We start from the raw sequence: 25,417 nt of genomic DNA on the forward strand, positions 1-25,417 counted from the left end.
TTACAATATCTTTATTTTTATTATAAAAATATTACCAATAAAATCTGCTCACGATTAAACATATGGCAATGTTTAATGAAACCGGATTTTTAACAACGTTCAGCCGAGTCTCAATGTCTTATGTTAATTTCGATGTTTTTTTGTTTTATTTCCATGATTTTTTTTAATTATTTATTATATAATTATATAAGTACTGTATATTATATTTCCTGTAGGAATGAGTAGTGCCCATAAATCTACTGCAATAAAATTTACAATACTTGTACAAGGTTATAAATTATAGTCCTAAGAATTTAGCAGTGAGAAACTGTATCATATGTGACTTAAATGTGGAATTGATGAACGATTTTTGTAGTATTTAAAACACGGGCACTTTATTTTAACTTTTTTTGTTTAACACTGTTAATTTTTTTTCACAGAAAAACAACTTTTAGCGCCAATTGTTCTATATTTTTTCTTGTTGTTTAGCCATTCCCTACTTCGTTCTTCTGTTTCTCTAGCTTAAGGCTGGCCGTTTTTATTTTTCGAGCATTTTTCAAAATGATTTTCAGCTTTATCGGACTCTATATTCTCTGTTGTAAACTTCCCGCTAACTTTTTTCGCAGTTATGATACATAGATTAAAGAAAAAGTGAACACCCGGGCATAATTGAGTATAGAAGTGGGCAAAAATTTCGTAACGACAAATAATCGAGAATGTCGACTTTTATGCCAATTATAATCAAACAGTGGAAAGTTGTAACGGCTATATCCTTAAAATAATTTTTTGATTTTTAATTTAATGTGTACATTAATATTCTCCGTATCACTCAACACCCACCACCTAAGCACCCAACACCCACCACCTAAGCATCCAATAATAATCTACAATGCGACGAAAAATGTTTTGAAACACATGCATTTCACTCAACCTTTAGCCTGATCCATGCTACAACAAAAAATGATCGAAATTTCACGCTTTCAGATTCAACATCCTTGTTTACATCAAAGTCCGCAAGCACTACCACAATACCTGAAATTCGAATAAAGAATTCAGATCCCGCTTTTCTTCTTTCTTTTGCGTCCGAAGATTATTCAGGCATTGACAACAATAAAAACATTACACGCATTCCGGGTATAGGTATTTCCGCTTCCCAAGTTGACAACAGCATATTTTAATTTACATTTTAGATATTATCCAAGCATTCGCACATAAGCAACTCGGTAGCGCTCATTGTCACTTTTGTTCTATTACACACTTCATATTTTCCAATAAAAATGCATAGGGTCTACCGTAATTCCAATGAGTTTGTTCGGATCCCAATCAAAAATCGACTTTGATTTGAATTTTTACAGGTAATTCTTTCTTACGCAAAATTTATCAGTGAATTCAAAAATGATGATTATCTGATATGAAAAGTACTAAAAATATTAATTTTAGCATTTTTCTTGACCCTGGTAAAACAAACAAGCAAGGTGAAATAAGAAAGATAGATTTAAGTGAAAGAAGAAGAGAACTAGAGAAAAAAAAAATAAAGGTAATAAGCACCCAAAAATAGTTGTTGTAGCAGCTACTATCTCAACTAATCGGCAACTATGAACAAGAAATCCCATCACTATACATTTATCATCGACAAAAGAGCTCCGACAACAGATACCCCAGCGGTTCAAATTGTTCTGTTTCTGTCTACCAATTGAATTCACAATCATGTTGTTCTATCTGCAGCAGTAGAACTGTCCTCTGTAATTATGACGTTTAAATGATATTAAAGGAGAAAGGAAACCGTATAAGGTACTGAAAGATATTGAAAATGGTACATTTTAAGTCTGTATATATGTGTGTGCATTAGTTAAATATGTTTTGGCTACGTATATATTTAGATTATTAGATGGTAGCGTACAGCAGCGTGTGTAGTTCTGACTATTAAATAGATAAAAGTCTAATGAAGGTAACGGTAGTATGCGTTTTAAAAAACATGTAATTCGGGAAAAGTGCATTTTTGCGGTTTTTTGTTGATACGCGAAAGTTTCTACCCGCGAAAGGTTCTGCCCTTAAAGTATTCTCCTATGTGAACACTGTAGAAACCATTTAGTTGATGATAATCTATTTTATTCTTGTCTTTTGTTATTAACGATACAACATAGGGAATGGGTAACAATAAAAACAAACTATTTCTCTGTTAAAGGTTGTTGTTCTGTACTACACGCGGATTGGTGTTCTGTATTACACGGGGAGATGTTCTGTATTACACGCAGATTGGTGTTCCGTATTACATGCAGAGTATTACACGCAGAGTATTACACGCAGAGTATTACACGCGGGTGTTCTGTATTCACGCGGAGTATTACACGCGGTGGTGTTCTGTATTCCACGCGGATTGGTGTTCTGTATTACAAGGGGAGTTATTACACGCGGATTGATGTTCTGTATTACAGGCGGAGTATTACACGCGGACGTACAACATAAGTAGTTCGTAATTTCAATTCCAACTCCGTATATGGTGAACAGTACTAACAACCATCTGGGCTAAAAAACCAGTTGTTCTCCATGACCCAAATTAAAGTGCGTTTGCTATTTTCCAACTGGAAAAAAACCGTGATGGTCGAATGATCTGTTCTGCATTCGTCGAAGATGCCGATTCTTCTCCTCTTGTGATTTTTTAGCTCCGCTGTTTGGATGAAGAGATGAAAACAAGTTATAAATATTGTATATAAAATAAGTTTAACGATGATGTATCGTTGCTGTTGTGTAACACAGAAAAAAGACTGTGAACTATTACTTAGTTCTCTTTATAACATTTGGAACCTAATGTTACGGACGACGAAGACGCTCATTGTATAGCCGTCAAGAAAACAATTATCATTAGAGCAAGCCTTAAGATAATATTATTTGGTTTTAATTACTTGCTTTTTTAACTCTTTTATGTTACCAAGGCAACGTTAATAGTTTTAAAATTATAGTTCTTAGCAGTGTAAAGTATTCGTTTGAAAAATTTGTTTGAAATGCCAACGAAATAATAACTATGGAATCATACACTATCATACATATACGTCTCTTCCCAAGTAAACTGATGGTTGGAATATTAACGAAACATTGACACTTGTCATTCATTACCGATTTATTTGATATTTTTTTTTTGAATTGTGATATGTTTTTTGGAATAACTGGAATATACTTTGTTTACGATTTCTTATATATCTGTCTATCAATAACTGTAACTTCCATCAGGCGATTTTAACTCGCTCCACATAGCGTCGACGAAAGTCAATTAACTTGTTTTTTGAAGGAGGTAAGGTCTGTGTTATTTATTAAAAAAAGGTAGGAAAACTGTGGTGTATACAAATAAATCAAATCCGTGATAATAACAAACATGTTCGTATCGCCATCCGAGGGTCAGAAAAGATACAAAAAGCCCTAGTGACGAGGTTGCTTAATCTAATGTATCGCAAAGATGAATTTATTATACAGGTAAAAATACACCTGAAAATAAGCTGTGTGACTCCAGTGACTTTTCTATTGTACTTCTGATTCATTTTCACTCATGATATTGTTGAAAACATTTTGGCTAGAGAAGTTTCACATGAAGATACTGCGTAGAAACCCTGGTTTATGGCAACTAAGATATGGTTGACAATTTTAAACAACTTCTACTTTTATTTTATTTTCCTTCCGTCATTTTTTATTATCTTTTAACATATAAATCCGAATTTTCTTTTGTATATCCTTGGAGGAAAGGTATATCGTAGTTTAGATGGCTTTTTGGGGATTATTTTTTAAATTCTTTTGTCAAATGCTACCATCAGTTTCTGAAAGCTTTTAAAAATGTCTTCAACCTTTTCCTCTAAAAATTGATCATAATATTCGTAGCTGGATTCATGAGAATCAATCGAAAAAGAGTTTTAAACTCCAGCGAAACTCCACATTTACACTTATAAACTGGGTACTTAAAAATCTATGCTAAAAGTGTTTTCTTGCCCCGTGCAAAATGACACGAAATTTAGATAACATAACGACGATAGAAAGTGATTAATACCTCAGCGATGAGTCAGCAAGCTAAGAAAGTGTCTCCGTCAAACGGTTAATGCTCTGTAGAGTCTTTCTGCGCACACGTAGGCCAGGTGTGGTAGTTAATAAGTACTCCCCGAAAAAAAGTACTCCCCATTACTTATTCCTAGGGTAATAAATACTCCCCAGTACTTATTTCCAGGGTAATAAGTACTCCGCAGTACTTATTCCTAGGGTAATAAATACTCCCCAGTACTTATTCCCAGGGTAATAAATACTCCCCATTTACTTATTCCCAGGGTAATAAATACTCCCCAGTACTTATTTCCAGGGTAATAAGTACTCCCCAGTACTTATTTCCAGGGTAATAAATACTCCCCAGTACTTATTCCCAGGGTAATAAATACTCCCCAGTACTTATTTCCAGGGTAATAAATACTCCCCATTACTTATTCACAGGGTAATAAATACTCCCCAGTACTTATTTCCAGGGTAATAAATACTCCCCAGTACTTATTCCTAGGGTAATAAATACTCCCCAGTACTTATTTCCAGGGTAATAAATACTCCCCAGTACTTATTTCCAGGGTAATAAATACTCCCCAGTACTTATTTCCAGGGTAATAAATACTCCCCAGTACTTATTTCCAGGGTAATAAATACTCCCCAGTACTTATTCCCAGGGTAATAAATACTCCCAAGTACTTATTTCCAGGGTAATAAGTACACCTTTTGGGAAATAATTACTTCCCTAAGTTTATATAGGGGGTACTTATTTCCTAGGAAAAAGGTACTCTCTATGAGAAGACTTGTGGTCTAATGAACCAAAATTTGTTTGTTGATGATTTTTTTTACCAAAAGAAAAAATAAATTTTATCAAAAGAAAGAAAAATATTTAAGAACTTTAACTAATTTAGTTTATCATATAAGTACGTAGTATGTAGTATCACGAAATCCTATGCATATCGAATCGTTCGTCTTTCTTAGTTTGTTTCTTTTCTTTTCGTTTCATTGCTTAACCGTTGATTTTTTTTACATCCTTATATGTATACTTTTACACTTTATATTTTTTAGCTTTATACGATTTACAGGACCGTTTTTTAATAGATTTTAATGTTGAATTTTTGATGATCTGATAAAAGATAAATTGAAAAAAAAGTAAAAAATAAATTGCTATCTCGAATTCAGCATTGTTCAAAGCTTCTTCACCATGAAAATAACATTTTCAAATTCAATAGAAAAAAAGCTCATTTTTTTAATATTCAAATTTCATCTTCATTTTCAGAAATTTTCAAAAATTTTAAATGTGTGTAATATTCCTATTCGACGAAATATTTCCAAATGCGATTCTGTTAAAATCCAATATATCGGTAAGTAAAAAATAACGAAGGTTTGAATTTATTTGTAATACGTTTTCGGCTAATTATGTTAACATGGGATGGTAATGTAACTGTTAGATGGGTACTGTTTAAATGATTTCCAAAAAATATTTGAAAGGGGGTTAGAGAAATTCTAATCAATAAGGTAAAATCATTTGATGGCATACATAAAGAATATTTCCCTGATTTACTTTCTAACCCCGAGGAGTTTAAATATTTTCAAAAATAATAGGATATCAAAGGAGTGCCTTTTCCCCAAAGGAGTACTTATTTTCCGGGAAAGTAATACTCCCGGGGGTACTTTTCTCCCAAAAGAGTCCTTATTTCCCAGGAAAAAGATACCCCCGGGAGTACTTTTTACCTAGGAAATATATACTGGGGAGTGCTATTTAGGGGAGTATTTTTTCCCGGTGACACCGGCGATAGTAATATAGAAACAATCTACGCAAACTTGTGGCGGCGAACTTTGAAGTTATCTGTCTCGTCTAACATATCTTTTCTAAGATTGTAGTTGAGAGAAATTCTAACTGGACCATGTACAAGATGCTCAGTAATACTTAAAGATATTGAAGGATTTACCTTTCATCTGATGTAATTACATAAATTGTCTCCTGCCATGATTATTATAGTAACTATAAATATCTATCACTTGTAATTTTTCACATCCTGTTACTGGCAAAATAAATTGAATTGAATAGCTCAACTTTTTCAACGTTTGCAAATTATGACAGTATAAGAGATTTTATTGCTCAGTAAAATGCAATAACAATAAATTAAAGTAAGTATTTGTAAAACTTTATCAAATATTTACTTATATCGATGAATTATTTAAGAAAAAAATATATATAATAAAGCTTGGACAAGGGAGAACCTCGCATCTCTAAGAAATATATGAATTTCAAAAATACCTTTACCATATTTAGAGGCAGGTAAAATTAAATCACTTGCAATTTAAAAAGACGGTTATGTTAAAAAGTTAACCCATTTGAACTGAAATTTGTTTCTTATTGACAGAGTAGCTTTCTGCGATATAAGAAAATAGGAAACTGGGATGCACCAATCAAGCATGGAACATATTTTTATTTAGACCCTTTCTGACAATTTCAATCATGAGAATATTGCTCATAATGTTTTTTGCACATGTATATTTGTCAAAATTGATATATGATATGATAAAAATCGTTTATGTGTGTCCTTGAAAACGACTAAATTCAAAAAGTCAGGAACTATGATAAGTGAAAATATTTTTTCACTTACCAAATTTATCAAATCAACCTAAAAACATGTTTTCAAGTTTTTTATAGCCCACTTCACTGGGTGCTTTAACAGCTATTTTCCACTTTAAGAAATATTTTCAAGGAACGGAATGGGCAGGAACAGAACAGAAGATTTTCTACTTGTAATTTCTATTTTATAAATTGGGCCCAATTTTATACAAAAAGTAAACACACTTTGCGCGATTCTCACAAAATGAAATAACCTGATTGGCTAAATAATGTTCTACTTGTCTTCTCCGTACACAACGCAGAGAAGTTAGAGCAGAATAGACAAGAAATTATTCTGTTCCTGTGAGGTAAACATTTTAAGTATGCATCACATGAACAAAAATGTTCTGTTTATGTGATGGGCAGAACAGGGCAGATTGGGCGATCGGGCAGAACGATTCTACTGTTTTACATAACAGAATGTCAGAATGTCTAAAGCAAGCTTTTATGATATCTAAAAATATCCATAAATTAGGCTGCTTTTCTCTACACTTGCTTGTTTTTTATAGGATTCAAAATGCCGCAAAAATAAAAACTGTTTCCATAAACTGGATTTGAAATCTAACAATGAACTATCTAAGTTCAGCAAAACAAAAAATTTATGCAGAAAGAGACCTAGCATAGCTAGCTAACTATATTAAAGTATTTAATTAACCTGCTAATAAAATAACACACCTTTTTTCAAACTTTAAAGACGCTTATTGCAGTTAACAAGATAATTTTTTGTATATTTTAGTCATGAGACAATACAATATGTTAGTACGTTTTCTGTTGCTGGAGCATAAATTCTGCCCTCTAAAGTTACGTCTTTGTTTGTCGCATAAATTAACGTATGACGCGTTTGCATGATCTGGCCATATATTGGCCAAAATCACTCAACGATACCAGGGTATTTTTCCTTGTCTTCTCTTATATAAAAAAGACAAAAAACTCTGGGGTCGTGGGTGCGTTGTACCTAAATATGTCTTTATGCTTATAATCCGATGATTTTGATTCTAGAATGATAGACCAATAAAAGTTAGAGCATTCTCTCTAATTAACGGGCACTCTAAAGCTTGGTTTCCAACTCTAGCGCTAACTAGCGGTAACTAGCGCTAACAAGCAAATAAACTTCCGCAATTTGAGGCGTGGTTAAAATTCTTTTGGCCTGAGTTATTAATGAAACCAACTTAATCGGCAATGGCAGATATAAAATTAATAAAACAAAGTTTAACTGCTAAATCTTCATAAATTATTTGTTGATTTTACTCTTGTTTAACTATAATAATCTTCTCTGCTCAGCGAAATCTTAACACGCATTCTCGTGTGTTTTTCCGCTACCTTTTTGATCTGATTTTCACACAACTCTTTTTGCCGCTGATCCCTCCGGCTTTTCTAATTGAAATTGGCGGGAAATGTGCGGGTTGGCTACAACCAATGAATTGAACTGAGGTTTATTGTTAACATTCATACTGGTAATAAATACCTACATACATGCTAAACCTTTTAGCCGGCCCAATATGGCGTTAAAACATAGTTAATAGAAAACAATGATTATTAACTATGCATGGAAGTTAAAATAAATTATACATTGTTGCGTTTTATTAATTTTTTAATTTTAGTTGATTTATCTTTATATGCGTGACACTACCATTATTTTGAAGACTCTTAAATTCATAGTGCAATTTACTAAAATTAATATGTAAAGAAAAGTTCACTCCACAGAGTGTTGAATACAAGTGTCAAAACATTATATAGACAATAAAATAAAAGCAATTGTTTGAGTTTTAAAAGAAAAGTGTTTTTAAATTGGAAGAGATGTGAGCCATGGGGCTATTGCAGTTTGTGTTCATTGTATCATTAAGATTTAGTTCTGTATTCGAGATTTTATGTTATTTAAGCAACTATCTATAATCTTTTCAGTTTTCTTTTGTTAATCAACTCATATTATTTTTTTCATTAAACAGTTTTACGAAAATTAGGAATGAATGGACAAAGTCGCTATATTTTTGCAATCGTTACAGTCGTCGGAATCGTCATCTGCGCAAGTTTTTTCTACCATGAAGATGTTTATCATAATGCAATGCCAGTTCATTGCATCGATCCGTTCTTAAAAGAAATTTCAAGTAAAATGTCGCAGTTGTCTGCTCAAGGCAGGAAAGAAGTAGACAATGTAAAAAAACAGTTAAAAGAAATATTAGGTCAAATTAATGGAAAATTAATAGAATTGAAATCGAGTCAAAAAGAAGAGCATCCTAGAGAAGAACCTCAGGAAGAACATCTAACAAAAAGCGAATTAGAAGGTTTAGAGCTTAATAGATTTGATATTCAAAAGTTACCACAACCTGATTCGTCAGATATGAACGACAAGTGGATTGTGGTGACAAGTATTTTTGCTCCAACAGAAGACATTAAAAAGTTGGCGAAGATTCCAGGCTGGAAGCTGGTTGTAGTTGGGGATAAAAAAACACCCCAAAATTGGAAGTAAGTAATTCTCTTTTTCTTTTTTTTCTTTTTGGCCAACAGAAGAACGAAGGTCGATTTTTATTCAATTTAATCTTTTCCTCTTCTTGGATTGGGTCGCACTTTTTTGGTCATTTTGCAAAATTGTAAAAAGCACGAACTCGGGAATTCTCCGAAACTAATGGATTGCGAAAGTGCTGCTTTTTTGTGTTCAAAACTTGACCGCGCGTTTTAACATGCATGCTCTGCGAGAAGATCTACGTTAGGGTCCCAAAACTTAACAGAAATCACAAATCTGACATGGGCAACAATTAGCTCGTAACCAAATGACATAAGTTTCTAATTCCGAAAAGTTTGGTTAACTTTGACAAATTGCATGAACCTTGTACCTTGTGAAGTTATGATTAATGATAGTACATCATAAATTTTGGGTTACATTTTTGCTTTTTTAGCCCATTAAAGTGTATAACCAAGAATGTACAAAATCATATTGCATGAAACCGGATTATTTGATTAGTATTTCATATTACTCTGAACGCAACATCTATCTCAACTTGCCACAGAAAACGTCCAACCCTCGCGTTAAAACTGTGAAAACGTTTCGTGTTATAACAAAACTACAACTATTAATACCCGATTTACTGGTGAGAAAACTAGTTTAATTTAATCTGTTTTAAATGTAACTTTTTTCATTAAAATATAAAATTTACACTAGGTGGCAAAGTTCGTCCTCACAAGCAGTTCCATAGGCTATTTATGTCCTAACTTCACGCAATATGAACTTATCAAAGTAGCGGATTATGAATTAGGAACTTAGGTCATTTGGTTTGATCCTAAACTTAAAATTTATTTCATATTCATCTACTTTTAGGATGGTTTAAGGTTATCTGTAGATCTTTAAGTGTATTGATTCGTAAATATTTAAAAGTTAGCTAGCTAGGTGCGATGTTTATGCAGTTATATATTATTTTTAAAGATATTACATGATTTTATTTTATCGAAGGAAAGCTACCCAGGACATCATAAAAGACAAATAAACATGATGGGTTGATGGCTGATATTAACACTATTCATGAAATATACAAACATCTCGGACACACCTTATTGTGTGGCTTTAAAAATGTTTTACCATTTTGTGTTTTTTTCTTATTAACAAGTAACTAACTGTACACATACAAAAATAGGAAAGGAAAGCATTACAAACCGTTTTGGTATTTGATTTCCAAAAATTGCATTGTTCGTTTTAGATTTGTAACTTTATTGAAACATGTTATGACTTCAGACACGGTATGAGATGTCGTAAGGCCAGTTCGATAAAAGTTGCATTTAATTATAAACATTTCTGAATTCCTAAATTTAACCATTTTCTGAGACACAGATAAACCTCTTTTGACAGAATATGAATTTTTAGAGAAGCACGTGTTTCAAGATCATTAAAACATCTCTATAATAATAGCCGTCGTATGTCTGTCTCTGCGCGGACACCCCGCTGAGTTAGAAAATGATGTTACGGAAACACGAATACCAAATGCGATATATTTTTATCCACTTTATTGCGACGGGTAAGTATAAAGGACGGGCGAACCTGTGGATTTTTCCACGGGCAACGACTAGTCTCTTTAATAATAGCCGTATTCCGTCTGTCCGTCCGTCTGTCTGTCACGCAAAATGATAGCTTAGCTGCGCAGGTAGCGAGACGCACGCAATGCGGTATAAAAAGGACAGGCGAACCCGTGGATTTTTCTACGGGCTAACGACTAGTTAAACAAAACGTTTAAAAATATATTTTTTTTAAATTTACGTAGTTCAACTCTTTGAAATGAACTTAGAGAAATGTGCCTATGTTTAAAATAACCAATTGTTTTCCCCTTAATCTTTCATATGTTGGCTATTTTACTGACACAAACAGTCTTAAACCGGCATGTGTACCAAGTTTTCAATGCACTAAATAATAGGGCCACAGCTCTATTTAAAGTTATAGATAAGTTAACATGCTCACCGCGAGCTTTTTGAGGGAATTTTTGTAACAAGTATGCTGAAGAAATTTATTATACAAAAAATTTTTTTCATGCTTAAAGCCCTTCTTGATATGTGTTATATTTTCTATTAAAAAGTTAACATACTTAACGTACTCACGTTATGATTGGTGTGTAAACATAGAAGTTGCCCATTTATTTGCTAAACTGCAAGCTTGAATGTTTGAACGCAATAAGATGCTTTGTTACCTTTAGGTTAGATGGAGTTGTGTTTTTGAGCATTAAAGATCAATGGAGACTTGGCTTTGAAACTGTAAAGTATCTAAAATATGGAGTATACCAACGTAAGAACATGGGATTCTTGTATGCTATCCAACATGGTGCGAAGTATATCTACGACACCGATGACGACAATCATCCATATGGCGGCAAAGTTACATTCGACGACATGACTGTTGATAAGGAATACTTGATGTACGACGGAAATCAACACTTTTACAACGGTTTTGCACATTTTGGACAAAGCACACTATGGCCACGTGGATATCCTCTCAATATGATCGACAAAAAACCCGTGCGTACTTACAAAAAGTGCAAGAGTGTTCGACCTCTTGTTCAGCAAGGAGTGGTAGATGGTGATCCGGACCTTGACGCCATACAACGCCTTACCCGAAAAGATAACGAGGCAAAGTTTGTCGTTTACTTTGATAAAGACGCACCACCTGTCGTACTACCACCCAACTCATTTGTACCGTATAATTCACAAAATACCTTCCATCATTACGATGCATTTTTCGCATTACTGCTTCCGCAGACAGTCACATTTCGTGTCAATGATATATGGAGGAGCTTCATCACGCAACGATTACTCTGGGATATTGGCGGCCATATGGCGTATTTCCCGCCCAATGCATACCAAGACCGCACGCCTCATGATTTTTTGAAGGACTTTTATGAAGAAGACGATTTGTACAAAAACACAAACCCTTTGACAAAGCTTTTATTAAATTGGAAAGGCAAAACGAATGCGGACATGTTCGACCGTCATTATGATATTTTAAAGGAAATGTACAAAGCAGATATAATCGGATCACGTGATGTTCGATTGGGCAGAGCTTGGGTTCGAGATTTATTGAGGATTGGGTACAAGCCACCATCTTTGAAAAAATCAACTGCAGTGTGTGCAGAAAAGCAAACAACGTTCATACCAAAAGAAATGCCGTCTTTGTTTTTAAGAATAGGACAGAAAACTGTCAACGTTGTAAATGAAGCTAAAAAATTACCTCTCACAAAAGAAAGGCAAAGAGATTAGCTTGACACTTAATATTTTACACTTCACTTTTTTAAATATATTCCACAATTATTCTAGGTACAGATAGGATTGTACTTTTTACAATTTTTACCCGATTTTTCTAATTTTTTTACCAAATAACAGCATCGAACTTTTCTTTTGATTGAACTTTACCTTTTTTCCTTTTTCTTATCAAGTGGGACAGTGTTTTATTTTCTAAAATGAACAAAATAGCAAAGATTATTGCAGAAATGTCACGAACAAAAGGCTTTTCCGCTTCAAGGCAACCTAAGCAAACTATTGGTCAAACAGGCTTGCGAAAATTTGGGAAACTTCACCTACTCTGGATTTTTTATATTTATAAAATATGCTGCTTTATTCGTGAAGGTTTTTCGTTATTTTTATTTTTATTATTTAAGACCGTGAAAACGTTTTCAGATGACGTCACACCTTTTGCCGTTACTGATTTGCAAATAAACAGGTTGCCAAGGAAAGAAAATGAACTAATTCTTTTTTCTTGAAATGAATAAAAATTTTGGACTAAATGGCATCATCCAATTTTTTTTATCCCCTTTGTCCCCCAATGATTTAAAACATTTTAATTTAGTCGCATGATGTGAGGCAAAGTACGAGTGTGTGGTTTAGGTAGCGAAAATGCTAACCATTTCCAACTTGTGATGACGCACGATATTAAAGATGTAGCTTTTTGATTTAAGCGGATACGATCACGAAAAAGCAAATCCTCAAGACACACAACTATTCCAAAATGGCGGCATGTTAGAAGTCGGCCAAACGTGGTGTATATAAAAATGTTTATCAAAAGAAGAAACAAACGAAGTTTCTAACCTCATTTTTGAGACAAATGTCAAATTTTGATAAAAGAGTCGCTATACTGCCTTCTATTAGCACCCGTTAAAAAGGAGAGCTGTTTTAAAAACTTTCCACTGACTTTAAATAGTGAAACCTGCATTTGAAAAACACACCACTACGAGTTGACGTTTAAAAGGTGGCGTTTGCGACTCCGAGCTAAACGAGCGGGTCAAACTTATTCAAACATGTATTGTATCATTCCGGGTTATCAAAATATTTCTTATTAACAAGCAATAAAATAGTTAGTTTTCTTGAAAACTGCTCTTTAAGGGCTGTCTAATGGTAAGTAGCGCATTGAAATTTACCTGGAGGTAAGCGACGACATGCTGTACGGATGTGTTAACCCTATTTTGTATGGACTGTTTTGGGCCTTAAAAGTGTGGAGGGGGGCTAAAGGCCGTCCATAACTTCCAATAGAGTTATATTTATATGCACAATTTTACTATGAGATAAAAAATCAGTATAATTATTATCTTGCTGATGTGATCAATGTGTGACGTCATCAACAATTTTAAATCTCGAAAATACGATTGGACCAGAATGTTTTAGGCATATTTTGCCATTCTATTTTGACTTTCTGTTAGTAATATAAATAGTTTACAACGTATCTTTATAACATATAAAAATAGAAACCCTAAAAATCTCATATATTTTAAAATCAAATTCTAAAAATGGGGAAAACAGATTCAATAGTTGGCAAAGCTTAGCCAAGATGTTTGAATGAAGAACATAAACACTATGAGTAAAGCTGTCAACAGTAATGTGCAGGGGGGTGAGAAAAACGTTGCACTCACGAAGTTGACAAAAATACATGTTTACCGTTTACATATAATGAAGTCATTACGAATCTGTCGAACTACAACAAAATTACAACAAAACTGATGTCTACGCAACCTTTGATGTCATTCATAGATTGATAAAAAAATGATTTACGAAATGAGGACAAAAGTGGAGAGTTGAATGCTCAATTGTCGCATTTAGCCAATAGTTACGTTGGAAATTACAAACCCAGTAGAAATACGTTAAAGAAACATGGAATCTTGAAGAAATTACGACAAAACAGATCGATCGTTTTAAACAAAGATGTTGTAATATATTTTGGATGATGTGGAAAAACTTAAGAAACTAGATGCTAATGCAACAAGAGAATTTCAAGAGAGGACGAGCCTTGCAACGATTTCTAAGACAATTATAAAAAAAAAACTAAAATATATCCTAGTGATTTTTCGGTAGCTCGTATATAAGGTTTGCCAAAATTACGTAAATTGAAATCTCCCTCTGACCAATTGAAATTAAGACCTATTGTTTCATCCATAGGTACATATAATTACGAACTGCCCAAGTTTTCAGCTCAGTTACTTTCACGACACATCGATACAAGCTATTGTGCAGAAGGTACTTATAATTTTGTGAAGGAAATTCAGCAGGTTAATTCTAATAATTATTTTACTAGCCGAATTCCCGTGGAAAAATTCATTGAATCTCGCATTAAATCCATGTAAGGGATACCGAACAAAAGCATACAACATAGTAATCTAAATTTTTAAAACTTACAATCCAACCGAATATCATTGCAGAATACAACAAAAAATTTTCTAAGAGCAGAATTTTAACTATTAAGCCAGACGTATTACAAAGGGTTGTCAGTTAGATGAACTACAGTCTATTCATTTTTTTGTTCATTTCTCATTTTCGAGTGCTAATAGCCTTGGTCTGCTTTTTTGAAACTTTAAAGGTACATACGCTCGAAATATATAGAAATGCATGATGGTATACTATAGCAGAATTCGGGAAATCTAGTTTGTATCTTCAAGATTATTTCTTCCGTTCGAAATTAAAAAATAAATGAAAAACTAACAGTGAAATTAAAAAAAAAGAAAAGAATGGGCAAAGTTTAAAGAAAAATAAAGAAAAAGAACACAAACACCGATTAAATTGAGTAAAATAAAATGACAGTTTAGGACCAACATGTTATAGTCATTTAGAAAACTAAAACTAAAGGATGAATCATTATTAGTATGAAAATTTTTCTAGGTGATTGGGTTTTATTGAAACTCAATGTCTGCTTCGGAGCACGTGCAAACCAGTTTGGAACATTTAAAATACCACATGACGCAGTAATGACTGATATAAAATTGGTACATGTTGGTGGACCTGGTCTAAAGTGCATTGAAAACACACCGCCAACAAAGTGGGGATGTGATTACGTGGTCTCTCTTTATGTTGTGGGAAATGTTGCGGCTGTCATTACAGATGATCAAAACAACCAACTTTACCCATCTATGGAATATTATATATGTTGTTTCAGGCTACAATGCCAACCCTCCCTACCTTATCTTCAATGCAACAAATCACACTGTTTACAAAGGACAAGAGCTGAGATTGCATTATGGTGAAACTTGGACCCCTACTGCATATCTTCCTAATAACAGTGGTGAATCATGTGTAGATATTTATGCGAAATTGTGTGAGAAATAATTTTTTCTTTGAATGATGCAATTTCTTCAGTCTCAACTAATAATGTTCTTGTTTGGTCGAAAACTATTGGTTAGATGTGACGATTTTTTTCTTAAACTTTAAATGAAGAAAATTGATTTTAAAGACTTTTCGCGATAAACAATTTGTATTAAATTTCTATGTATTTACACACAAATATTGAAAGATGTTAATTAGTTAAAAATCCCTTTGTAAATCCATCTTACAATATTACGGCTGCCAATGTTTAATGAGGCATTCGGAATTATCCAGTCCAACTTTAACGACGCTCAGCCGAGTCTCGATGTCTTATGTTAATTTTGATGTCCCATTTAATCGCGCAGTAAAAGAAAGTTTTTTTCGATCCCAGCAGCAGTTATTTTGTTGTTTTATCTCTGTGATTTTTTTTATTTATTTAGTAGTACATATTTGTACTAGATATAAAATGTATAATAGTTGCACGAGGTTATAAAATATATTCCTAAGAATTCAGCAGTTTTTTTAATGACTTTAGAAATATTTTAATTAACTTTTAAATCCATTTGTGAAGTATTTAAAAAAGGAGTCGTTGTACTTATTATTCTTATCGTCTTATCATTTTCAGCACTATTTTTCTTTTAGAATTGCTGCTCTGGCTAGAGATATTTTAGAACCTTTTACAGTCTGATAAGTTCTTATAGCGTTCTTAATGTTAAAAAGCAACTTCAAAAGTTTATCAAATTATTTTCTTATTCACTTTGTTCAACCGAAAATAAGAGCCTTATTGTCTACGTAATCGAAGAGATTACGTAAACAATAAGGCATGCGTATCTGGCCTCGATTACTACGAAAATAAGTTACAGTAACACGGTCTTTAAATTTGTCATTATTCGCTGATCAATGTCCACAGAAAAATGAGAAAGATAAGCTACAAACGGCTATTTAAACAAACGTTATATTCAAGTTGTAGTTTCAAAGCAGACGATTCACTTGTTATTTTATGGAAAATTTTAGTCTCGGTTGCTCTTAGTTTGGTAAAACCTGCGCGCTGTGTTCTTATGAAACAAGCGTGCATGCGTTTATCAAGTTTCTATAGTAATTTGTACGTTGAAACTGTCGTTCGCAACGAGACTGAAATTTTGACCCAAGGATTAGTATCATATATTGATCAGAAATGTTTGCGGGTTACTATGGGAAAAAAATTTGCGAGGTTAAAAAGATAGCGAGGTTTAAAAATTGCGAAATTTTTGCATCAATTGTAATTTTACGACGGATTTTGCTTAAAAAACTTTCGCGAAAATCGACAATCACTTTATGTGCAAAAGAATAACTTTTCCGAATAGCATTATTAGTAATCAAAAATCTGCATGCGTAGATTTTTTAACGAATAGATATATGTTCTAAAATTGTAAAGGTTGATCTGTCAGTGATTTTGACACTTTTGGCCAAAACGCAACAACTTTTTTTCATCAATAACAGTTTTTTGGCCTAAATTAAAGATAAATGAGCATTTTAAGATAAAAAGTACTGATTGCACAAATGTTATTTATTTTTCTGCGAGCAAAGAAGGATCCAATATTCCAAAAGTGAAGATTTTTTGTTTCAGTCTGTTGTGAGACTTACACAACCATTAGGAAGGGGAATATACTATTTCCTTATAGTCTAGTACCTAAATTTTAATTTTTTTTTCCGAAGGGCATTTTTTGATCAAGTATTCCAAAATCCAGTTAGTTTAAAGTGAGTGAAAAGAAAGTCAAAAGTTTAATCTTAATTCAATCGACTTCAGGCTTCCTTAGTCTACAAAAAGTATCTAAGTTTCATAAATAGTTATCATAGAGTAGTATAAGTTATCAAGAGGCGCTAAGTATCAGCGATTCCTTGTCAAAGCTCCAAATAAATGACACAAAGAAAGTTTGGATTCATTGATAAAAGGAACAATTTTTAAATGGAACTATTTAAAGCGAGAAAAAAACACGTTAATTTAACAAATTTAACTATAAAATCCTATGATATCAGTTAAAGAGCAATTTGGGATGTTATAATCCAAAAAAAGAATTTTCAAAACTTTGACGAAAAATACAAAAAATTTCAGCTTTTAAAATAACTGAAATTGTGAGGATTGTTTTGATCCTAAAAGGCTCTTTTTTTAAGAATCAAATATTGCTGAGCGACTCATTATCAATTGTTCTATTGAATCCTTGCATTTTAATCCTCAGAATCACAAGCATTCCAGGATTAGATAATTCATTTTCGAGGCAAGTAAATGTAGAGAAAAATGGAATAGCTAATCCTCAAGCGCTCCAGTTCTCCTCAAAATTAGTATTATGTATGTGGTTATTTCAAAGTGACCCAAAATGAAAACATTATTTTATTTTTATCGACATTTAGAGCCTTCTGTAACAAACATCCAAAATTGATAGCCTTAGCTTAATGTTGCTCCTAAACAAATGGAAATAGAATTTTTACTTAGAAAAGAGACTATAGTTTTGAAAAGTTTATTCAGAATAACAAAATACTTTGGTTACAGGCCTTGATCTCTGTATGAAACAGCCCCTAAATATTTCTTAGAATTGGAATATATAATTCAAAACTGCTCCAATCAAAAAAATTTTTAGATTTTTAAGTAGATAATAGCTTCCTGCTCCATACTGCAAATTTCATGGTGAAAGCATTAGTATATAAAAAGTGATAAGTCATGGAGCGTAGAATCCATTTTTATTTTGGAAACGTATAATCCTTAAATGCTCCCAAATTTAAGAGCCTGTATAAGCTCTTGTATTAGCGATAAAAAGATGGGACAAAAGAAAATGGAATTTTCAATCCTTGCTTTCTTAGTTTTTGTCCTAGCCTGACTGTGTTGCAAATATATCGAATAATACTGATCTCTTTTAGAAAGGTGGTCAAATTTTCACGTTTTTACCAAAAGTGTAAAAACCACCGACATCTCCATTTGTTAAAATAGTTCCCGGACAAGAAAAATTTCCAACATGGACAAGCGCATTAAAAAAAAGTTTACAGCATCACCCAGAAGATTTTCATGGATTGGACGGAATTCCGAAAGTTGAAAACTTTTAACTTTTTTAGAATTTACCCGGCAAATATTTTTTTCACACTATCACACTATAAAACATAGTAAATGCTTTTTCTGGGAAGACATTTCTCATAGTTTAGCTGGGAAGTTTGTAGAGATCATAGCATAGATGTAAGAACTGAAGGTTGCTACGCAAGATGCTTACCCCAACTTTGAACCTAGTCTTAGCAACTGGTTTGTTTATGAAAAGAGGATTGGGACTTGTAAAATATAAAAGCTAGCCAGTTAATAAACTAGTTAGCCAGCTAGAATAATGCTTCTTAAACGATTCACTAACTATGAAATCAAATTCCAGGGTGAACAAATTATAACTTGGTTTGAATTAGAACTTACTAAAGTAAAACGTTGAAAAACATACACATCCAAGATCCATCGTTCTCATCATGTGCAATTGAGGAATAAAAACTCGATCAAATGCCTTTTACTAGCCGCAGAAATTGTAACATTTGGGGTCTAGTTAACTTGGTGAAGTCCCTGTAAATTTCAGTAAGTTCCCTCCTTTTTTGGTTGCTAATAAATTTATTTGTTTTGTCTCACATTTTCTATGTTGTTCTCCATGGGTGAATTTAAGGACCATTTTTGGGATACCTAGTTTGTTTGTATTTCGTTAATCAGTAGGCAACACAATGGCGATTTTTAAGCCATCCGCACGAATGCTTCTGATGTGGTTTATAATGCGCCAAGATTCAAGTTATTTAAAACGCCTGGTTGCTACAAAAAATACAATGAAGGTCAATCTGACATCCAATTAGTAGCTTTTCCCGCGCTCCGTTTGTTATAAGAAAGTGATTTTGATCATATTTTTAGCCTTTAAGACTTTAAGACTCGAGCAGGAAGAGCCTATGATACTATTGTTATTAAAAGCAATACAAAATTTGATGAGATCTCAATAGCTGCGAAATAAGATGGTTCCCCTTCCCTATTTCTATCCTCCTAGATCCATCTCAATTTAGAAAAAAAGGAGAAATTAATTGCACGAAATACTGGCCATAACACGTAGCGTTTTGTGGAATAGCACTTTTGTATAAGCAAAAAAGACGGGTTTGATCAAGTCTGTACAACTTTTTTAGAGACACAAGCTTATGAGGGCATATACTGGATCGTTATAAGATGGCTTAAAACAAGATTTTTATCAAACTCATCGTACAATAGATTAGAATGTCCAGACTAAACGCTTTTTTTTAATTTTAGAAACAAATAATCAACAGCACTGTTAATATGAGTTGATTGCTAAGAACTGATAATGTAATCCCTTGGAACACAGATCTATTTGCGCAAATCGATCTGAAAGAAAAAATGTAAAAGAAACAAAAAAAAGCTTCAATCAAAGAAAAAAAACGTTTGAATGAACAGTGCATCTTTAAAGCAGATGGTACTATTTACACGGCATATTTTATATTCTAAACACTTCTGGAGTTGTTGGTTGTTGACTGGATTAAACTGAAATGAATAGTAAAAACTACAAAATATATTTAATTTACTTTTTTTTATTACAATTTGAAATATTGCGTGATATTTTTGATATATATGCGTTTTGATCTAAGCATAAAGCTTATAAAATACACTTGATAGGCGAACACGGGGTTCGTCTGCCTTTTTATGTATTGCATTTCGAGTGTCCGTAGTACGGCTATAAAACGGCATAGGAACAGGATACGGCTATTATTATAAAAGATTAACGGCACGGCAACTTCAGCACGTTATTATTTTTTCTGTTTGTAATGCATACATATTCATTTTTTGTTTTTGATTTTGACTTTTCTCGAAAATACCGTGTTCTCTAACTGAAATGCTCGTCTAAAAGTGACAACATTTAAACCCGTCCATAGCAACCACTCTGAAACATATAGCTAACTTAGAATTCCTTTTGTTGAAAATGGAAGAACTTGAAATGTTGTTATACATTTTAAAAAAAAATCTTGGTTGAATTCAAAGTTTCACTATTTATGCTTCGACATGATCAAACAGTCCCAATAAAGGCGTTGTACTAAACGGTTTTACTGCAGTATATATGATATGGTATACATGTATTTTTCCATTCATTTGGATATGTCGAACATTTTACATAAAATTTTAATATCTGCTATTATTATTGATAACAACAAATACATGTTTTAGATCTAGCTACAGATGACGTCGAATAAAAGATCTTTCTCGTATTGTACGTTTTCTGAGTATAAAGATTAATTAATTGAATATTAGTTGTCGTGCTCAAAAAGATAAGTTTACTATATCTGAAAAGTTTCAACTTGATTCGATTACTGCAAGGGTTGTATAGGGACCTGCTTATTGTAGTCAAAAACCTTTTATATTCCAGTTTACAAATCAAAATTATACAGCCATCAATTATCATATTTTTACAGGATAGGTTCTCAGTCATTTGAAAGACGGCAATTTAAGTTAACAAAAATAATAACATGCATCTTTATTTATAAAAAAAGGTGGCAAGAGACTTTCAAAAATCTATAATAACATACATAACCCTCGACTCGAAAATTTTAAAACTGTAATTTTATATTATCTGAAATTTCAGACAATATGTAATCACAACTACTAAGCATTTAATTAAACATGCATTTTAATCAGCCAAAATTACTGTCGTATTAAAAAGATAGAGTGATTTCGAATAGGAAGTCTCCTTCCTGCATAGATTAGCATAATTAATATGGACGTATTGTAAATATGTGAGCCACTGGAACGTGTTATTGTCTTGTTAAGCTCTTACTGACGCACTGCCTGTCTGGAAAATGTATTATAAAATTGATATGTATCTTTAAAAGATATATATTAAATTATTGTATTGCTATTGTATTGTTAGAAGATTCACAAAGTCTATTTTAGCACTTTTTATTAAGAGACATGCAATATTCGAGTGTTACCTTCTGGACTGGTAGAAGTAGAAAATCAACATAAATGGCAAGAGGGAAAAACATGATTCGCTTAATATTGGTAATGATCTGGACAGTCCAATTGACAACATCGATCTCGTTGCTCAATAAAATTAAAGATTCGATTATCCGCAAGAATCAAAACGCTACTGTCATTCTAAGAAGAAATGAAATGAGACCAGATAACTGCAAAGCATACGACTATAATCTTACTGTGAGCCATAAAAATTGTATTTCTGAGACAGTAAGAGTTAAATATTGTTATGGTCAATGTAGCACTGTCTACCTACCTAGTTCTGGAAAAAAACAAAATCCTTCAGTGTATTGTCAAAGTTGCAAACCAAAGAGTTATCATTGGCACAGCGTTTATCTAAAATGTTATGAGAATTCAATAAAACCAATTCGAAAGAAAACAGTGCAGGCGATAGATTCATGTGAATGCTCTTTATGTCGTGGTGGCTGAAATGGGGTTTTAGGATAGGAAAGAGACCAAGTCTTTTTTTGATATTTCAATAATATGTAACGTTATTTTTATGAAATTTATCATCAAAAAGACTACAAAATACTAAATTGACTGCTTTAATATCATATTGAGCAACCAAATATAACTAAAAAATGGCCATGAAAAGTTTCTTGAGTTTATTTCATATCCATAATACATTTTGTGTAACCAATTACTTTGGCTCGAAATCAATATCTATCACATAAAAACATCATTTTTTTTTACTTCGCCAGTTAACTATATTTTTTTACATTTTGTGAAAGCATACAAGAATATTGCATGGAACTTGTTGAAACAAAATATTTTTAATTGTATTCGCGTTACCTTGTTAAAACTAATACAAAATTTTATAAAAAAATACACTCCTCCAATCCCATCCTTAGGGCATCTTGCATCTTTTCTGACATCGGGACGGCGATACAAACATGACTGGTCTAATATGAAACTTGATTGGCGCGAATGTGCTGCATAATTATTGCTTAAAAAAATATTTTTAGTGAGGCGGCTATTCATTTCCTCCTTACCTAGGACAAATAACTTTTTACAAAATTTCGAAAATGTTTTTTTACAAAATGCATGTTTTAACTTATTCGTGTCATGTTTTAGTTACCATAAAAAATATAAAAAGCCAGTAGGCTAACCAGCATAGCCAAGTATTAAATGAAAATTTTAGCCTAATTCAGGAAACTTTAAAGTTCAATAAATTTGGTAAATAAATGAAGTTAATGATTTGAAACTTTTTAGAGAGTGCTTTCAGACCAACCTGATAAAAAAATTGCACGAGGCATAAAAAATTTATATACATTTTTATATTTTAGGAAGAGTGTAAACTTATAAATTTAAGCAAATAATGAAAAAGGTAAGAAGATTTTGGCAAAACGATTCTTGCTATGCCTATGGAAACGCTGTAAAGATATTTCAGACAAATCAAAATGAAATTATATCTTAAATCACACTTTGATTCCACACTCAACCTGGCATATGGTTAAATCCAGGCTCCGCTAAAGAAAGTGTTAATACAGTAGACGTCCGTTAATTCGAATGCCGCTTACAAAATAAATCCAATTGGGTAGTAGTGTTAAAAATGAGAATATTGACTTGAGATTTGGTATTATATGGTTTTAGACATGTTTAATGAAATTGAGCCACACAATAGTTCTGTTATCATCATACTTTCTGGGTTCCAGAATTTAGCCCGATAAGCCGTTTTGACTAAGATACAGGTTCAAAAAATATAAAAAGCAATTCTAACCTTAGAAAGAAGCCAGATAAAATTCCCAAAATAAGTTTTTCGAAAAAATTACTCCTCAAATTTTTTGTCTCTTAAAGTAGAAATACTTTACTGTGGGTGAAATTGTTCACTAATTCTTTTTAAATTGTTGAGGCAGTTAATTGAATCGATAAATTGGAAAACGTGTAGACTTCGATTTTCAAATCTGTTCAACGCTTTCGATTACATTTTTAGATTATCAAGGCTTTAAAAAAAAACTTGTATTTTGTATATCTAATAATGTGTGCAATAAAATGTCAGCTTGTCAAGTGAAAAATAAAAAAAGCTGTATGGCGTTTTAAAAAAAGAGAAAAAGCAAAATTTATCAATGAGTGGGTGCATTTATGGGATTGGTAAGGTCTCAATTTTTTGTAAAATTTTTTTAAAAATAAGTTACAATCCCTTCACATTATGAGGGTCAGGGTTACTGCTAATAAATTATCGTGCTGTGAGACTAATTATTTCTTCAGAAAATGGGAAATATTTACAATGCTCTTACTTTTATGGTTAGGGTTGGGGTTAATTAAACTGCGAAGAGGTGTATTATCTTTACTCTCGGATTACATTTTGTCAAAAATAATAATAACCAAGCACCTGTGGAAATCATACAGCAAAATCCTGGTCATCATATAAAAAAATGCAGACAAACACATCATGACAGAAAACAAGAATTCTAAAGTTCAGCCAAAATAAATAAAAAATATGAAAAAAAGTTAATACGAGGTTAAATTTCTGCCTAGCTACCGCCAGTAAAGCGCTTAGACATGACTATTTAAAAATTACGCAGCCATTTTTGCACCTTAAAGAACCAACGGATTGTTATAGTCACGTGAGCAAATCATTTACCAATTTCCAAAACAAAAACTCTAACTACAATTTTTGCAATGCAGTGCTTGCTAGCTAACAACAAATCTATATTATAATGCCCGTATACGTCTGTCCGTCCGTCCATCTGTCTGTCACGCAAAATGGTAGCTTAGCTGCGACGGGCGAACCCGTGGATTTTTCCACGAGCTAACAACAAATTTAATAAAATACACATAACTAAACCGCTTGAAATTAAGCCGAGGGTAGCGTCTAAATAACGTGATTGTATATTTATCAATTAATCAACAATCGAGATAAATATACAGAAGAGTTTTTCCCGTTGAGTGTGGGAAGAATAAAAACAAACTTGCCGCACATATGTGTGACGTAAGACGCTGTGCTCGCTTAGCTCTGCAAGATTATAAATAAAACTTTGGTTCATTCAGACAAATCTAATTCAATATTACACCAAGAAAAACTGTACATTCGAGGGTCACGTGACGAGGCATCCTTCAGGGCTTTGTTCGTCTTGCTGTCTCGTAGGGGCTAAGAAGAAACTTGACAGTCCTTGTGTTGTCCTAGTTTTCTCCTCGAAACAAAAACTTGAATTGTGTACATTATGCCGACTGCTGCTTATTTTACCGCCAAAAAAACTTTAAGTTGTATGCTGGAAGAGGATGTTGCTATATTTAGAACGTAGCAAAAAAATTAGCAAATGAATTATTAGCATAATAACAGACCGTCTACATAGCTCCAAATTGGATATAACTTCAGGTTGGTCGTTCACTTGCGCAATACTATTCAAAAAGTGGGAGAGAATAGTGAGTAATATTTATTACTTGAACCGTTTCGCATGCCAATTTAAAAATGCCAGTCAGCTTAAACTGATAACTGCTCTTAATTTTTAGAAACAAAGACAGGAAATAACAGTTTTTGTCCTATTTCTTTAAATGGAAGATAGACGCCTTGTCTAATATATTTTTTTCGACTATTGCACTATCGGGTTATCAAGCAATTAAACGCGCTAATTCCAGATTACAGTTACCATGCCATAAATTAATGGCTAACTATGTCACCAGTGCGTGCTTAAGAGCACAAAAATTAGATTGTTCTTGAGCAGTTTAAGTTCCATGTTAAGGTAGCGTTATGGTGAATTACACCTCTTCCGTATAATTTGTTTTTCCTTCTAAATAAACAT

The 25,417-nt window shown here is 32.7% G+C and overlaps 2 protein-coding genes across 2 annotated transcripts; both read left to right on the top strand.

Annotated features, from left to right (window-relative positions):
* The first annotated feature begins 2,993 nt into the window (after positions 1-2,993).
* Positions 2,994-12,882, top strand: LOC130657076 (uncharacterized). The gene is made up of 3 exons (XM_057460042.1): positions 2,994-3,268; positions 8,575-9,091; positions 11,302-12,882. Exons 2-3 carry the CDS (start codon positions 8,592-8,594, stop codon positions 12,356-12,358), a joined length of 1,557 nt encoding a protein of 518 aa, XP_057316025.1. The 5' UTR covers positions 2,994-3,268; positions 8,575-8,591; the 3' UTR covers positions 12,359-12,882.
* Positions 12,883-21,665: 8,783 nt separating this feature from the next.
* On the top strand, positions 21,666-22,103 carry LOC130657827 (gremlin-2-like). The gene has a single exon (XM_057460824.1). The coding sequence runs from the start codon at positions 21,666-21,668 to the stop codon at positions 22,101-22,103; it is 438 nt and encodes a 145-aa protein (XP_057316807.1).
* The last annotated feature ends 3,314 nt before the right edge of the window (positions 22,104-25,417 follow it).

Source organism: Hydractinia symbiolongicarpus, chromosome 9, assembly GCF_029227915.1.
Source record: "Hydractinia symbiolongicarpus strain clone_291-10 chromosome 9, HSymV2.1, whole genome shotgun sequence".
NCBI classification, from domain to species: Eukaryota; Metazoa; Cnidaria; class Hydrozoa; order Anthoathecata; family Hydractiniidae; genus Hydractinia; species Hydractinia symbiolongicarpus.